The sequence below is a fragment of the Heptranchias perlo genome, chromosome 24 (assembly GCF_035084215.1).
Source record: "Heptranchias perlo isolate sHepPer1 chromosome 24, sHepPer1.hap1, whole genome shotgun sequence".
Classification (NCBI taxonomy): Eukaryota; Metazoa; Chordata; class Chondrichthyes; order Hexanchiformes; family Hexanchidae; genus Heptranchias; species Heptranchias perlo.
Genome location: NC_090348.1, coordinates 44,821,760 through 44,840,087, shown reverse-complemented (window position 1 = coordinate 44,840,087; position 18,328 = coordinate 44,821,760). Strand labels below are relative to the sequence as shown.

Here is an 18,328-nt window from a genome sequence, read left to right as displayed (position 1 = left end):
CTGGGGTAGAGAATTCCAAAGATTCACCACCCTCTGAGTGAAGAAATTTCTCTTCATCTCAGTACTAAATGGCCGACCCCTTATCCCGAGACTCTGCCCCCTAGTTCTAGACTCTCCAGCCAGGGAAAACAGCCTCTCAGCATCAAACCTGTCAAGCCCGCTTAGAATCTTATATGTTTCCTCTAATCGCTAGAATATAGGCCCATTCTGCTCAATCTCTCCTCACAGGACAACCCTCTCATCCCAGGAATCAATCTAGTGAGCCTTCGTTGCACCCCCCTCTAAAACAAGTATATCCTTCCTTAGGTAAGACCAAAACTGTTCACAGTACTCCAGGTGAGATCTCACCAAAGCCCTATACAATTGCAGTAAGACTTCCTTACTCTTGTACTCCAACCCCCTTGCAATAAAGGCCAACATGCCATTTGCCTTCCTAATTGCTTGCTGTACCTGCATGCTAACCTTTTGTGTTTCTTGTACAAGGACACTCAAGTCTCTCTGAACACCAACATTTAATAATTTCTCACCATTTAAAAAAGATTCTGTTTTTCAATTCTTCCCACCAAATTAAATAACCTCACATTTCCCCACATTATACTTCATCTGCCACATTCCTCACACGATCATGCCTTACTCATTAAGCTTGACAATCACTACTTTCAGTTTTTCAAATGGCAGCCAAGCCCTGGACCTTTTGACTTCCATTCTCCAGCTCTACATAGCAGGTCATTCAATGGCTTGTACATGTAACTCAGAGCTTGCATAAGCACCTGCAATGGCTGTTACTCCAGAACAGAGCTCGCCTCTTTCTTTTGCTGTTGCCCAGTACTGCAACACCTCAGTTACATCACCTGTCATCCCACTCTCCTCTTCCAGTCATTGACACTCACCACTCCCCCTCCTCACATCACTTTTTGCTGCACTAAGTCTCTCTCGGTTCCCCTCTTCGTCTGTTACTGATCACCATTCCTGCTGCCAACCCAGGCTTGAGTCCCTCGGCACCATTTTAGCTATCTTTCTCCATGCCCACTGTTGCTCGCCCAGCTCCTCTCCATTCTCTTTCCAGCACATCTTGTTGATCAGAGTTAAACTTCTCCAATCTCCTTCCCATTCCTTTTAACACTTCTCACGCCGACCCCTACACATGAGCCCCTATTACCCATCGACTCCATATTGAACTCCAAAACGTCTGCTCCCTTACAAACAGGGGCCCCCTCATCCTGGCAGATAGAGACTCCCTGTCTGGCTGCATATCCCACCACGTTCCCCACCCTCCTCTGTGGAAGCAGTGTGCCTCTCATCTCCAGATCCCATCTCAATTTATCAGCTGATACCTCTGCCACTTTCTCCTGCTTGGACATCCACTCCCACCACTACTGTTTCTGCTCTCCTTCAAGGTTCTTATTGTCCATCACCCTCCATGTTAGCTGGCAACTTCATCATCATCATCATCATCTTTGTACATGGATTGCCTAATGTGAAAGCTCAATCGTCCTTCGTGACCCCAATCTACAACTAAACCCAGCCCACCTCCGCTGCTCCACCCTTATACCTTCAGCCAATGTCACCCTGCACAATTGTAAACAATTTTACAACACCAAGTTATAGTCCAACAAATTTATTTTAAATTCCACAAGCTTTCGGAGGCTTCCTCCTTCGTCAGGTGAACGGTGTGGAAAAAAAACATTAACTTTAGTGACTTCCCAAATGTTCACAGTGTCTGCAATAAAAACAGGAGAAGCTCAGCAAGCGAGGCAGCGTCTGTGGAGAAAGAAACAGAGATAACATCCTCCGTCAGAGCTGCTGTCTGCAAATTGGGGAGGTGAGCCCTAGACCCAGACCCAGACCAGGAAGTGTCTGGGGGACGGGGAGGCGCCGTCTGTCTGCAACTTGTTTGTTACAATTCGCAGCGCGGTCAGGTGACCCAGTTATGACGTCACCAGAAGGCGGTCTCTCCCCTGGAGGGAGTGGAGCGCCCAGCTGTCACTCAGAGGCTCCTGATGTCCGGGGGTGCGCACCCCGCCGGGAGCGGCCGCACAGAGCGGAGCGGAGCGTCTGTCGGCGGGATCTGCGATCTGAGCGCTCAGAGAGCTTAAACACGGTTCGCATCTGCTCTTCTGTTTGGGTGAGTTTGTAAAATTATGAAAAGTTGAAGGTAGACCATTTGTAAAGGGATAAAAGGTTAAAAAATGTTTTTACACAGAGTGGATGGATGGAGGGAGGGAGGGAGGAGTTGGGTGGAATATAGAATTGTACACAAGCAGAGAAGGGAATTGCTTTAAATAGAAGAATACTAAAGGATGTGGGGAGTGGGATTGGACTGGGTGGGTATTAAAGTAAGGAATCTTACAACACCAGGTTATAGTCCAACAATTTTATTTTAAAATCACTACTCACCTGACGAAGGGGATAATCTCCGAAAGCTTGTGATTTTTAAATAAAACTGTTGGACTATAACCTGGTGGTGTAAGATTCCTTACATTTGTCCACCCCAGTCCATCACCGGCATCTCCACATCATGGGTATTAAAGGGCATGGGGAGTGAGCAGGAGTTGGGTTTCTACAGGGCTCAGTACTTGGTCCCTTGCTTTTTATGATATAAATGAGGTGTGATTTAATTGAGGTGTACAAAATTATGATGTGGAGATGCCGGTGATGGACTGGGGTTGACAATTGTAAACAATTTTAGAACACCAAGTTATAGTCCAGCAATTTTATTTTAAATTCACAAGCTTTCGGAGGCTACCTCCTTCCTCAGGTGAACGATGTGGAAATGAAATCCTCGAAATGAAGTCGCATTTATAAATCACAGAACAATGCTTGGTGAGTACAGACAGTTTTTTCAACTGCCCGTTGCCAAGGCAATCAGTGTGCAGACAGACAGGTGTTACCTGCCAGGTCTCACAGAATATACAAATCACCAAAAAAAACAACAAACAAAAAAAAACAGAGATAGAGAGGTAGAAACATAGAAAAGACAGCAACTGACCCGTTATATTAAAAACAGATAACATTTGTTCGCTGGTGGGGTAACGTGTAGCGTGACATGAACCCAAGATCCCGGTTGAGGCCGTCCTCATGGGTGCGGAACTTGGCTATCAATTTCTGCTCGACGATTTTGCGTTGTCGTGTGTCTCGAAGGCCGCCTTGGAGTATGCTTACCCGAAGGTCGGTGGCTGAATGTCCTTGACTGCTGAAGTGTTCCCCGACTGGGAGGGAACCCTCCTGTTTGGCGATTGTTGCGCGGTGTCCGTTCATCCGTTGTCGCAGTGTCTGCATGGTCTCGCCAATGTACCATGCTCTGGGGCATCCTTTCCTGCAACGTATGAGGTAGACAACGTTGGCCGAGTCACAGGAGTATGAACCATGCACCTGGTGGGTGGTGTCCTCTCGTGTGATGGTGGTATCTGTGTCGATGATCTGGCATGTCTTGCAGAGGTTACCGCGGCAGGGTTGTGTGGCGTCGTGGACGCTGTTCTCTTGAAAGCTGGGTAATTTGCTGCGAACGATGGTCTGTTTAAGGTTGGGTGGCTGTTTGAAGGCGAGTAGTGGAGGTGTGGGGATGGCCATAGCGAGGTGTTCGTCGTCATTGATGACATGTTGAAGGCTGCGGAGAACATGGCGTAGTTTCTCCGCTCCGGGGAAGTACTGGACGACAAAGGGTACTCTGTTGGTTGCGTCCCGTGTTAGTCTCCTGAGGAGGTCTATGCGATTTTTTGCTGTGGCCCGTCGGAACTGTCGATCGATGAGTCGAGCGTCATATCCCGTTCTTACTAGGGCGTCTTTCAGCGTCTGTAGGTGTCCATCGCGTTCGTCTGAGCAGACCCTGTGTATTCGCAGGGCCTGTCCATAGGGGATGGCCTCTTTGACGTGGTTAGGGTGGAAGCTGGAAAAGTGGAGCATCGTGAGGTTGTCCGTGGGCTTGCGGTAGAGTGAGGTGCTGAGGTGCCCGTCTTTGATGGAGATTCGTGTGTCCAAGAAAGAAACTGATTCTGAGGAGTAGTCCATGGTGAGCTTGATGGTGGGATGGAACTTGTTGATGTTATCGTGTAGTCTCTTTAGTGATTCTTCGCCGTGGGTCCATAGAAAGAAAATGTCGTCGATGTATCTGGTGTATAGTGTTGGTTGGAGGTCTTGTGCAGTGAAGAAGTCCTGCTCGAACTTGTGCATGAAAATGTTGGCGTATTGGGGTGCGAATTTGGTCCCCATGGCTGTTCCGTGTGTTTGGGTAAAGAACTGGTTATCGAAGGTGAAGACATTGTGATCCAGGATGAAGCGGATGAGTTGTAGGATGGCGTCTGGAGATTGGCTGTTGTTGGTGTTGAGTATTGATGCTGTCGCAGCGATGCCGGATCGTCGATTGTCTCATTGGGTTCGCTGCTGAAATTTTGTGGTTTGTGGTTTGTCGCTCGACTCATCGATCGACAGTTCCGACGGGCCACAGCAAAAAATCGCATAGACCTCCTCAGGAGACTAACACGGGACGCAACCAACAGAGTACCCTTTGTCGTCCAGTACTTCCCCGGAGCGGAGAAACTCCGCCATGTTCTCCGCAGCCTTCAACATGTCATCAATGACGACGAACACCTCGCTATGGCCATCCCCACGCCTCCACTACTCGCCTTTAAACAGCCACCCAACCTCAAACAGACCATAGTTCGCAGCAAATTACCCAGCTTTCAGGAGAACAGCGTCCACGACATCTCACAATCCTGCCACGGTAACCTCTGCAAGACATACCAGATCATCGACACAGATACCACCATCACACGAGAGGACACCACCCACCAGGTGCATGGTTCATACTCCTGTGACGCGGCCAACGTTGTCTACCTCATACGTTGCAGGAAAGGATGCCCCAGAGCATGGTACATTGGCGAGACCATGCAGACACTTCAACAACGGATGAACGGACACCGCGCAACAATCGCCAAACAGGAGGTTCCCTCCCAGTCGGGGAACACTTCAGCAGTCAAGGACATTCAGCCACCGACCTTCGGGTAAGCGTACTCCAAGGCGGCCTTCGAGACACATGACAACGCAAAATCGTCGAGCAGAAATTGATTGCCAAGTTCCGCACCCATGAGAACGGCCTCAACCGGGATCTTGGGTTCATGTCACGCTACACGTTACCCCACCAGCGAACAAATGTTATCTGTTTTTAATATAACGGGTCAGTTGCTGTCTTTTCTATGTTTCTACCTCTCTATCTCTTTTTTTTTGTTTGTTGTTTTTTTTGGTGATTTGTATATTCTGTGAGACCTGGCAGGTAACACCTGTCTGTCTGCACACTGATTGCCTTGGCAACGGGCAGTTGAAAAAACTGTCTGTACTCACCAAGCATTGTTCTGTGAATTATAAATGCGACTTCATTTCGAGGATTTCATTTCCACATCGTTCACCTGAGGAAGGAGGTAGCCTCCGAAAGCTTGTGAATTTAAAATAAAATTGCTGGACTATAACTTGGTGTTGTAAAATTGTTTACAATTTACAAAATTATGAGGGGCCTAGATAAAGTGGATAGGAAGGACCTATTTCCCTTAGCAGAGGGGTCAATAACCAGGGGGCACAGATTTAAAGTGATTGGTAGAAGGATTAGGAGAGAGCTGAGGAGAAATGGTGGTGGGGGTCTGGAACTCACTGCCTGAAAGGGTGGTAGAGGCAGAAACCCTCGACAAAACGTACCTGGATGTGCACCTGAAGTGCCATGACCTACAAGGCTACATGTAGATGATTAAGAAATAGCTGCTAATTAAACCAGCGCGTACTCTTTAGTTACTTTGCTGGATGTCAAGGACTCATCCTTGATACCCCTTTGGCCATGTTGAGTCCTTCAGTGGCCAATGGTATTCGAATGGGACAGACATGAATAGTGCAGCTGTGTTGCTGTTTCACAAGCCCACAGTAATGCTTCACCGAAATCTTAGTGCCAACACTTACCAAAAAAAAACCTAGGGGAGGGGTAGTGGGAGTCTCCGTTCCAGTGGAGAGCATTGTGGATTTTGTTTGACTTCTATAGGTGGGATTGGGTAGTGCTGCCTATTAACTGGAAATCCTCCATTCTGAAGTGACAGAAATGCTGTGTCACACCCCTGACAGACTCACTTTTACACTGTGTGTTAGACACGAGATATCTATCGTGTCACATGATTGTCACTTAATCTCTCTTTTCCAGTAGAGATGTGAACTTTAAGTATTTTTTTGCTACATTATGCAGTTACATTCTGCAAATGTTAAAACTTTTGATTGGTTTATTTTCTCTGTTGCCACCAGCCAGTTCCTACAGTGTTAAAATGTTTGTCTTAAAACCTCAATTTCCTCCCCCCCCCCCCCCCCCCCCCCCCCCCGTCAGTCAGAATCTCAGTATCTGCACATTGGCTTCCCTTCGAGAGGAGTGTTCCCAATCTCGTTTCCCTACCCCTGTCCAACCCCCCACCCCAGTGCGTCTCCTCCTTCAGACATTGGCGGAATCCATGGAGTTGCTGACACCCTTGTCTGTCGGTTTTATACTGAAGGAGTGTACTGTGGTTATTTGAGGAGCGAGAAGCACTCAATAAACTTCCAGTGCATCTATGTTACCTCTTGACAAATCCTTTACCAGATTAATTGTTACTATGTGGCATAAACAGAATATATTATGAATTGTGGGAATCCCATCTATGGCCAGACCTGTCCGCTTGAGAATTATCAGTTCTGCCTTCATGCCAGACCCTCGTGTCTGGAGAGTGCCCTCGACTGCACTAAGTTGAATTTTTCTATCTGTCACACCAGCCATTCTTGTGCCTCCGAGTGAGTTCCAATTAATTCCCTCCCTAAACCTCTCCACCTCCTCCTTTAAGATGCTTCTTAAAACCTAACCCTTTGACCAAGCTTTTGGTCTCCTGTCCTGATCATAGAGTCATAAATTGTTACAGCACAGAAGGAGGCCATTCAGCCCGTCTAGTCCATGCCGGGGCTCTGCAAGAGCAATCCAGCGAGTCCCACTCCCCCGCCCTATCCCTGTAGCCCTGCAAATTTTATCCCTTCAAGTACTCATCCCCATCCCTTTTGAAGGCCATGATTGAATCTGCCTCCACCACCCCCTCAGGCAGCGCATTCCAGATCCTAACCACTGGCTGTATTTTTAAAAAAGTTTTTCCTCATGTCGCCTCCGGTTCTTTTGCCAATCATCTAAAATCTATGCCCTCTGGTTCTTGACCTTTCTGCCAATAGGAACAATTTCTCTCTATCTACTCTGGCTAGACCCTTCATGATTTTAAATACCTCTATCAAATCGCCTCTCAACCTTCTCTGCTCTAAGGAGAACAACCCCAGTTTCTCCAGTCTATCCACGTAACTGAAGTCCTTCATCCCTGGAATCATTCTAATAAATCTCTTCTGCACCCTCTCTAAGGCCTTCCCATCCTTCCGAAAGTAGGGTGCCCAGAACTCGACACAGTACTCCAGTTCTGGCCAAACCAGTGTTTTATAAAAGTTCATCATAACTTCCTTGCTTTTGTAATCTATGCTTCTATTTATAAATCCCAGGATCCCGTATGCTTTTTTAACCACTTTCTCAACCTGCCCTGCCACCTTCAACGATTTGTGCACATATACCCCCAGATCTCTCTGTTCCTGAACCCCTTTTAGAATTGTACCCTTTAGTTTATATTGCCTCTCCTCGTTCTTCCTGCCAAAATGTATCACTTCACAATTTTCTGCGTTAAATTTCATCTTTCATCTTTCATCTGTCATCTGCCACGTGTCCGCCCGTGCCACCAGCCTGTCTATAATCCTCCTGAAGTCTATCACTATCCTCCTCACTGTTCACGACACTTCCAAGTTTTGTGTCATCTGCAAATTTTGAAATTGTGCCCTGTACGCCCAAGTCATCAATATATATCAAGAAAAGCAGTGGTCCCAGCGCTGACCCCTGGGGAACACCATTTTACACCTCCCACCAGTCCGAAAAACAACCGTTCACCACCACTCTGTTTCCTGTCACTTAGCCAATTTCGTATCCATGCTGCCACTGCCCCTTTTATTCCATGGGCATCAACTATGATGACAAACCACTTTATCAAACGCCTTTTGAAAGTCCATATACACCGTCAACTGCATTGCCCTCATCTACCCTCTCTGTTACTTCATCAAAAAAACTCTATCAAGTTAGTTAAACATGATTTGCCTTTAACAAATCCGTGCTGGCTTTCCCTAATCAATCCACCCTCGTCCAAGTGACTGCTAATTCTATCCCGGATTATCGTTTCTAAAAGTTTCCCCACCACTGAGGTTAAACTGACTGGCCTATAGTTGCTGGGTTTATCCTTACACCCTTTTTTGAACAAGGTGTAACATTTGCAATTCTCCAGACCTCTGGCACCACCTCCGTATCTACGGATGTTTGGAAGATTATGGCCAGTACCTCCGCAATTTCCACCCTTACTTCCCTCAGCAACCTAGGATGCATCCCATCTGGACCGGGTGACTTATCTACTTCAAGTACAGCCAGCCTTTCTGGTACCTCCTCTTTCTCAATTTTTAGCCCATCCAGTATCTCAACTACCTCATCTTTTACTGTGACTTTGGCAGCATCTTCCTTGGTAAAGACAGATGCAAAGTACACATTTAAAAAAAAAATTTTTTATTCGTTCACGGGATGTGGGCGTCGCTGGCAAGGCCGGCATTTATTGCCCATCCCTAATTGCCCTCGAGAAGGTGGTGGTGAGCCGCCTTCTTGAACCGCTGCAGTCCGTGTGGTGACGGTTCTCCCACAGTGCTGTTAGGAAGGGAGTTCCAGGATTTTGACCCAGCGACAATGAAGGAACGGCGATATATTTCCAAGTCGGGATGGTGTGTGACTTGGAGGGGAACGTGCAGGTGGTGTTGTTCCCATGCGCCTGCTGCCCTTGTCCTTCTAGGTGGTAGAGGTCGCGGGTTTGGGAGGTGCTGTCGAAGAAGCCTTGGCGAGTTGCTGCAGTGCATCCTGTGGATGGTACACACTGCAGCCACAGTGCGCCGGTGGTGAAGGGAGTGAATGTTTAGGGTGGTGGATGGGGTGCCAATCAAGCGGGCTGCTTTATCTTGGATGGTGTCGAGCTTCTTGAGTGTTGTTGGAGCTGCACTCATCCAGGCAAGTGGAGAGTATTCCATCACACTCCTGACTTGTGCCTTGTAGATGGTGGAAAGGCTTTGGGGAGTCAGGAGGTGAGTCACTCGCCGCAGAATACCCAGCCTCTGACCTGCTCTCGTAGCCACAGTATTTATATGGCTGGTCCAGTTAAGTTTCTGGTCAATGGTGACCCCCAGGATGTTGATGGTGGGGGATTTGGCAATGGTAATGCCGTTGAATGTCAAGGGGAGGTGGTTAGACTCTCTCTTGTTGGAGATGGTCATTGCCTGGCACTTATCTGGCGCAAATGTTACTTGCCACTTATGAGCCCAAGCCTGGATGTTGTCCAGGTCTTGCTGCATGCAGGCTCGGACTGCTTCATTATCTGAGGGGTTGCGAATGGAACTGAACACTGTGCAGTCATCAGCGAACATCCCCATTTCTGACCTTATGATGGAGGGAAGGTCATTGATGAAGCAGCTGAAGATGGTTGGGCCTAGGACACTGCCCTGAGGAACTCCTGCAGCAATGCCCTGGGGCTGAGATGATTGGCCTCCAACAACCACTACCATCTTCCTTTGTGCTAGGTATGACTCCAGCCACTGGAGAGTTTTCCCCCTGATTCCCATGGACTTCAATTTTACTAGGGCTCCTTGGTGCCACACTCGGTCAAATGCTGCCTTGATGTCAAGGGCAGTCACTCTCACCTCACCTCTGGAATTCAGCTCTTTTGTCCATGTTTGGACCAAGGCTGTAATGAGGTCTGGAGCCGAGTGGTCCTGGCGGAATCCAAACTGAGCATCGGTGAGCAGGTTATTGGTGAGTAAGTGTCGCTTGATAGCACTGTCGACGACACCTTCCATCACTTTGCTGATGATTGAGAGTAGACTGATGGGGCGGTAATTGGCCGGATTGGATTTGTCCTGCTTTTTGTGGACAGGACATACCTGGGCAATTTTCCACATTGTCTGGTAGATGCCAGTGTTGTAGTTGTACTGGAACAGGTTGGCTAGAGGCGCAGCTAGTTCTGGAGCACAAGTCTTCAGCACTACAGCCGGGATGTTGTCGGGGCCCATAGCCATGCCCTCTGCCTCCATGCATTGATCTTTTTGGTCCCTAATCAGTCCCATCCCTGCTCTTACTACCCGGTTACTGTTTATATGCCTACAGAAGACTTTTGGATTCCCTTTTATGTTGGCTGCCAGTCTATTCTCATACTCTCTCTTTGCCCCTCTTATTTCCCTTTTCACTTCCCCTCTGAACTTTCTATATTCTGCCTGGTTCTCACTTGTGTTATCAACCTGACATCTCTCCATGCCCTTTTTTCCCGCTTCATCTTACTCTCTACCTCTTTCGTTATCCAGGGAGCTCTGGCTTTAGTTGCCCTTTCCCCCTCGTGGGAATGTGCCTAGACTGTACCCGAGCCATCTCCTCTTTAAAGGCCCCCCACTGTTCAATTACAGTTTTGCCTGCCAATCTTTGATTCCAATTTACCTGAGCCAGATCCATTCTCAACCCACTGATATTGGCCTCCCTCCAATTAAGTAATTTTAATCTAGATTACACCTTGTCCTTTTCCATAACTAGTGAACATTTATGATACTATGATCACTGTTCCCTAAATGTTCTCCACTGACACTTGCTCCACTTGGCCCACCTCATTCCCCAGGACCAGTTGTTGATGATGGCCGTTTCCTTACTGTGGCCCAGTGCCCACTAACTGCTGATTGAAACTGCAAATTCACTTCATGTAGGACCCCTGCAGGTAGCAGAGAGGGGAGGAGCTCTGTCCCATTGTCAGCATGGCATGGTGGTAGCACTTTTTTCTCTTATGGGTTCAGGGACTCCAGGGAATTGAGTGCCTAATCTAGGCTGACAATTGCAGTGCAGTACGGAAGGAGTGCAGCATTGCCAGTGGTGCAATCTTTTGGATGAGATATTAAACCAAGGCCCCGTCTGCCTATTCAGGTGGACATAAAAGGTCCCGTTGAATTATTTGATGAAAAGAGGAGTTCTCCCCGGTGTCCTGGCCAGCATTTATCCTTCAACCAACATCACTAAAAACAGATTATCCAGGTATTCATCTCATTTGCTGTTTGTGGGATCTTGCTGTGTGCAAATTGCTGATGCGTTCTGTCCAGTGACTACACTTGGAGATAGGTCATTGACTTTGGTGCGTCCTGGAAGATGTAATAAGGTGCTACATAAATGCAAGTTTGTTCATTATTGATCTGGCCTCAATGTAACTTGGGACCCAGAGGTGAAAGGGCAGTTTATTAACCTACAGCACAGCCAGTCCCTGTACATTACGTTTAAATGATCATTTCCGCTTTGAGAATATCAAAAATTGCCGCATTGGAGGATATGCAATTATTTTATATCTTTCTATGACTCTGATTTCACGCCCGTGAAATGAAAGAATTGCACAAAAGGAAAAGTAGCGGATTCTGTACATCGTCGAGCGGCTGATTAACGGTGTGTGTATCTTGCCAGTCTGTGGTGGGAGAGTGGTAAAGGGTACAATTGGTCTCGGTGTACCGGAGCGGGGGAGTGGGGGGGTGCGGAAATCAGCAAAGGATCCTGCTCCTGATCGCGATCCAATGGCCCCTGAAGATGCATGGGCACCAAATTCACCACTGGTCACTAGTGGTGTTTCTGAGCTTAACTCATAAGAAAGGATCAGAATTCACCCCTCACCAGTCGGTGCTGTGACCCAGTTCCAATCGGGGGCCCTCTGTGTTGAGTATCCTGGCAGTAAGCCCACCTTGTACTATGGCAGTGTATTGTTGGCCAGGCTCACTGTGCCTCCCACTTAGGGCTGGTGGGAGGGTGGGCTTTGTATCATCGTGTAGAAGCTCAGGACGTTCTTGTGGTGGTTGTTCCTGCAGGTAGTGGTGGAGATCCAGCGAGATGATGACCGGAATGGATTCTGTGCCCCAGTGCGATGTACCTGTCTCCATCCTTCAACATCGGATCAATGCTGCTAAGGACCCAGAGGAGACTGCGAAGCTTCAGAAAGAGTTGGAGCAGCTCCTTGAGGTAACTGAACATGGGGCAGGACCACTCCACCCGGGGTTGTTCCCTCTCCCCTGTGCTTCCTCTCTCCGCCACCCCCCCACCCTCCCCCAAAATCAGTGACTCAATGCTCACTGACCAGTGATGGACTGACCCTCCCTACAGCGCAGGGAGCCACTGCGCGCAGAATCAAGGGGCTGCAGAGAGTGTCAAATCACGCTGCTGTCACACGGCGCACTCTCCCCTGGGATTTTTCCATGGTTGCCGGGAGGGGAGTAAGACGGTGGCTTTCATCGAGTTACATCGAAACTACAGCACAGAAACAGGCCATTCGGCCCAACTGGTCTGTGCTGGTGTTTATGCTCCACACGAGCCTCCTCCCTCCCTACTTCATCTCACCCTATCAGCATATCCTTCTATTCCTTTCTCCCTCACGTACTTCTCTAGTTTCCCCTTAAACGTACCTTTGCTATTCGCCTCAACTACTCCTTGTGGGAGCGAATTCCACATTCTCACCACTCTCTGGATAAAGAGGGTTTTTCCTGAGTTCTCTATTGGATTTATTAGCCACTATTTTATATTTATAACCTCTACTTTTAGACTTCCCCCAAGTGGAAATGTTTTCTCTATATCAACCCTATTAAATCCTTTCATTATCTTAAAGACACCTATCAGGACACCCCTACGTTTTTTTAGAAAAGACTTTAAAAGATTTTTGCTCATTGGCGATCCCTTTCCAGGTGGTCGGGGTATAATTAATGGATCCGTTACGTTACGTTGCAGAGGAGAGAGCTGATTCGGCAGACCGTACAGCAGATTGTCCGACTGAGCACGGACTCTGAGGAACAGGCAGAGCGTGTGCTCACCGCGAAACAGTGCCTCATGGAGCGGGACAATTACCGAGCTGCCGTGGAGTATTTCCGAGTTCAGTGCTTCGACTGGCACAAGCAGGAGGTACGTCTGTGGCTCTGGCATAAGTGATGGATCAGCAGACTAACAGCAGCCACTTCCGTTTATGTAGCGCCTTTAACATTGTAAAACGTTCCAAGGCGTTTCACAGGAGCGTTAATCAGACAAAAAATTGACACCGAGCCAAAGAAGGAGATATTAGGACAGGTGACCAAAGAGGTAGGTTTTAAGGAGTGTCCTAAAGGAGGTGGAGAGGTTTTAGGGGGGGAAATTGCAATTCTTAGGGCCTAGGCAGCTGAAGGCATGGCTGCCAGTAGTGGGGCGAAGGAAATCGGGGATGCACAAGGCCAGAACTAGAGGAATGCAGAATTCTCAGAGGGTTGTAGGGCTGGAGAAGGTTGCAGAGATAGGGAGGGGTGAGGCCATGGAAGGATTTGAACATGAGAATTTTAAATTTGAGGTGTTGCTGGACCGGGAGCTAATGTAGGTCAGTGAGCGCAGGGGTGATGGGTGAACGGGACTTGGTGCAAGTCCGGATACGAGGCAGCAGGATTTTGGATGAGCTTGAGGGTGGTAGATGGGAGGCCAGCCAGGAGAGCACTGGAATAATCGAGTCTGGAGGTAACAAAAGGGGGCATTAAGACTAATATTGTGTACAGCACCCTGAGAGAATAGCTCACCTCAGGACTGAACACATGGGTAATGGAAATCACTGGGAATAGAAATAATTAACTAACAGTCTAATCATGAAAATTGGCTTCTAATATTTGAAACTTATCCCCCATAAGATGGGAGTGGGTATATGATATTTTATGTTATAATGTTTCACCCCATTAACTTGTAAAGGTGGTTCCTTATGGCGGCCCCAATGGCTCAGTGGTAAATGATGTGGAACCAAGTTCGATCTCGATCTACGTTAAGCCAACTGATCTCAGGCAGAGTTCACTCTCTCGGTCTCGGTCCAGTGACCCTGGTTGGAAATTTGGATGTTGGGTGAGATCAGGATCAGTAATGGCTATGGTGCCTTACACGGAGTGGCCTGTCTAGGCCCAGCCTTGAAGAATGGCCACTTGGGCATGGCAATAGAGGGTAGCTGGTACCTTGGGAACTGCACCCAAGCAAAAGTTGGCACCCTTGGGAGACTGGCATTATATGGCAGTGGGAGTTAGCACTAAATAAACAAGCATATATAAAACATACCATACTACTGTATAGTATAGCAATATAGTAAAAAAAACTAACATATATAAAATAATACACATAACAATGCATAACCTAACATATATAGAACACAGTGTAGATAATGGATATATAAACTACCAAAATGTGAAATGTAGCATATTTCACTACATGTATAATATATATAATCAACACATTTAAAATGTGGCATATATTACAATATATAAACTAACATATAAAACCGCATAATACATTTCCAAATGAGCATATAAAACATAACATGTACATGTAAAATATATAACCAATAATATACATAACTACATATATAAATGAACATGAAATATAACATAGCATGTATAATATATTACATAACATATATAACTTCTACAATGTAACATTTAAAATATACAACATAAATGTGTAACCACATATACAAAGCATGCTTGAAATACATAACAGAAGCAACATAATCTATGTAAAACATTTTATATATATATATATATATGTAGTATAATACAACATAACTTGTATACAATGGGAGACTACTGCACTCCCAAGTAGTAGAGTAGAAATGTTCATTTCTATCAATATTTGGCCTGTGAGATGAAAGATAAAACAGAACAATCTGATGGTGTAAAAACTGAATCAGATAAAGCCTTGAAATAAAAAAAACAAACAGGAAATGGTGCAGGATGCAGTGTGAGAGTGAGTATCAGGGCAAGCGATGGATGGATAGGTTGGCACTTTTGCACGGTGTTGTGATGCTCCTACGATCATCGTTCATGTGTCCAATTCCCAACCTCGGCTCGGGGAATGTTATATTTCACTGGGCCGGGTGATTAGTTAATATGAGAAAAGGTTCAAACACTCAATTCGGATGACACCATTGTTGTAGTTTGTGTAAAAGGAAGAGTTCCAGTGTACTGGTACAGGCACCGTGAATAATTGTCCCGTCTGTGGTTTTATTGTTGCAGTGTGAGTATGCTCGCCACCAGCTGAGTGTCTTCGTCAATCTGTGTGAGGAACGGATCCCACTGGCACGGTACAGTATCACCCAACACCCCCGTACTCGGGCATTCCAAGTAAAGAGCGCCCGAGGTTTCATTCAATAGTTGTGGGAGAGGGGGTGTCAATTAGCCGTTTAACAGAAACCCTTACAGAAAATAGTGAGTGAGGTAGGGATACTTTTTTTTAAACTTTAAACTGATGTTTTGTGAAAGGTTTGATATTAAATATTAAACTGTACTGAAGTTGTTTATCCAGAGTAATGGGGGTAAACTCCACTGTATAAATACTGAGAAGCTGTAAAGCGACAAGAAAGGGAGGGGCAGGTTACTGAGGGTAGTAGCAGTAATATCCCTTGTCAAATGAAGATGAGAAACATGAGAGAGTCAGCTCAGTTGTTTTAAGACTGGATTACTGGTCTGGCTGCTGGGAGAGCTGAGCTCAACTTCTCGTCTAAACCAAGGTCAAACTTGGCCATGCCCAAGAAATCAGCCTGTTCACTTTTGAGATGGGCATCTGATTGAAGGAGGGAATCTTGGGCAACAGGCTTGGATGTAGCCAATTATCCCAGAGTCAATGCCTCTTATCAGTTCAGAACTGTCCAGATGGAACGGCCCATCGATGGATTAAGAGTAGTATTGGTGGTGTGCCACCAGGTGTCACTAGAATACAGAGTGTACATGATTTGCACAACACACTAAAGGTATCGCAGCATGAAATGTATCTACAAAAAAAGTCTCCATTTTGTCAACTTGAGTCTAATGAAGTCTTCTGAAAGTTGTAATTGGAGGCTTATTGGATGCCTCATCTCAGAGTCTTGTGTATCCCAGTGCCGGATGGGAAAGGGCCTTTTCTTGCACCAGTTTGAGGAGTGAAAGGGCAAGATCACCTTCGAATCATCTAAACTGTAATAGAAGTTTGTCCCTACTTTGACTCGAATGGTGCACCAGTTTACAGAGTAAGTCACTTCCTTCCCGCACGTTTTTCTGTACGTTCGCTGTGTCCACGGACTGCATTGTAATCACTGTGTTTGAACAGGATCAAGGAAGCGATTGACCAAGTGAGCGAGAAGCTGAAGAAATGAAGAATGGAAAGCCTCTTGCCTCCATTTAGCGGGAAGCTCCCTCTCCTCTCCGCTCGGTGGGTCTTCTAACTGGAATCATAACTATCGAAGCTCCTCTCTCTCTGGTGCTGCTGGTTAGCCCACATTACTCCGAATAACTGGTCTGGGGATCTCCACTGAGCAACAAGTCATTGATGCAAAATCAAACCACAGAAAGCCCTCGTACTTTCTTGTCTATATAACCCACTCTGAGACTATAATGGCACTTGGCATTTATAAAGCATTTATGTTGTATAAGATGCTCGGTTATTGTAGTGCACACTCACTAATAATGGTGCAAGTCAAATTCAAGGTCTCTAGGTGAGCCTAAGGACAAAGCTAAGGCTAGTTTCCTTCTAGTATCACATTTTGTGTTGCAGGATGTGTCCTGTATTGATGGTCCTACAGAGATGAACATCTTGTTACCTGATGGGATGCACCAGTCAGCTGGCTGGACAACCTGTTGTTTGGTACAATGTGGTCTTCAGTTATTACCGGGGCACTCTCTTCATGTAGGTGATGAACCTTTCTGTTTTTGGGAGGGAGAGGAGCTGTGTTTTGTTTCGCGGTGAAGACGTGAGGCAATTGATGCATTGAGTGAGGGATGTCATTCCATTGCACATTTGCAAACAAATGATAACAATTCAACAGAAACACTCATGATGATTGTGTCACTTTAAAATGTCAACATTTTCAGGAACATGAAAAATGCATTGGGGTCACATGCCCTGGCCAGCCACCTTCTGACCACATTGTGTAATCCCTTCTCTCCCCAAAAAATGCATCCAGTTGCCTCCTGAACTTATTTACTTTGGCTCCTTTAGTTGGTTCATAATTCCATTAACCGGGTGAACAGGTTCTGCTTGGCTGCCCTTCTGTATAAACGCAAATTCTTTCCTTTCTTTCCACAAGTCTGGCTTCCTAATTTTTAATTTGGGTCTCTGAGTATTTGAACATTTCATCACAGAAAACAGTTTGCCTGGATGAGCTCTGCTGGTCCTCTTCATAACTGAATTAAAGGTTTCAAGATTATTCAAAGTCTCTCTTCCAAACAGGCCCAAATCCATTAATCTATCCTCTTCGCTTGCTGGTAGAGGCCCCACGTCCCCTCCCCACTCCTCACAATCTCTCACAACAAAGGTACAGAGTGAGAAAAGGCCATTCGGCCCATCAGGCTTACTGCACCCAGTCCATGTCTGCTTGGGTTATCAGGGACTTCTGTCCCACGCCACCCGTCAACTTCCTCGCCTTAGAAAACATCAATTTCCTTCCTCAACCTCCACGGGGGAGAAAACAATCAGTGCCGTTAATATCTCTCTAACCCCCAATCTCCCTGCTCAACAGATACGGGCTTAATTCCTTTTTAAATGTGTCATTTGGTCCTAAATCAATCCATTGGAGGAAAAGGTTTTTTCTAATCTTGAACCCCTGGAATGTACTGTGTCGGCCCCGCCCGCTCTGGGGTCCCGGGACTGTGTGGGCCCCGCCCGCTCTGGGGTCCCGGGACTGTGTGGGCCCCGCCCGCTCTGGGGTCCCGGGACTGTCGGCCCCGCCCGCTCTGGGGTCCCGGGACTGTCGGCCCCGCCCGCTCTGGGGTCCCGGACTCTCGGCCCCGCCCGCTCTGGGGTCCCGGACTCTCGGCCCCGCCCGCTCTGGGGTCCCGGACTCTCGGCCCCGCCCGCTCTGGGGTCCCGGACTCTCGGCCCCGCCCGCTCTGGGGTCCCGGACTCTCGGCCCCGCCCGCTCTGGGGTCCCAGACTCTCGGCCCCGCCCGCTCTGGGGTGCCCGGGACTGTGTGGGCCCCGCCCGCTCTGGGGTGCCCGGGACTGTGTGGGCCCCGCCCGCTCTGGGGTGCCCGGGACTGTGTGGGCCCCGCCCGCTCTGGGGTGCCCGGGACTGTGTGGGCCCCGCCCGCTCTGGGGTGCCGGGACTGTGTGGGCCCCGCCCGCTCTGGGGTGCCCGGGACTGTGTGGGCCCCGCCCGCTCTGGGGTGCCCGGGACTGTGTGGGCCCCGCCCGCTCTGGGGT

General features: G+C 47.6%; 1 protein-coding gene across 2 annotated transcripts; it reads left to right on the top strand.

Annotated features, from left to right (window-relative positions):
• The first annotated feature begins 668 nt into the window (after nt 1-668).
• On the top strand, nt 669-17,212 carry LOC137341752 (legumain-like). Of its 2 annotated transcripts, none has more exons than XM_068005216.1 (5): nt 669-2,125; nt 11,980-12,130; nt 12,890-13,060; nt 15,169-15,236; nt 16,238-17,212. In XM_068005216.1, exons 2-5 carry the CDS (start codon nt 12,002-12,004, stop codon nt 16,281-16,283), a joined length of 414 nt encoding a protein of 137 aa, XP_067861317.1. In that variant the 5' UTR covers nt 669-2,125; nt 11,980-12,001; the 3' UTR covers nt 16,284-17,212. The 2 variants fall into 2 exon arrangements, with proteins under 2 accessions (XP_067861317.1, XP_067861318.1); XM_068005217.1 differs by lacking the exon at nt 669-2,125 and adding an exon at nt 10,044-11,167.
• The last annotated feature ends 1,116 nt before the right edge of the window (nt 17,213-18,328 follow it).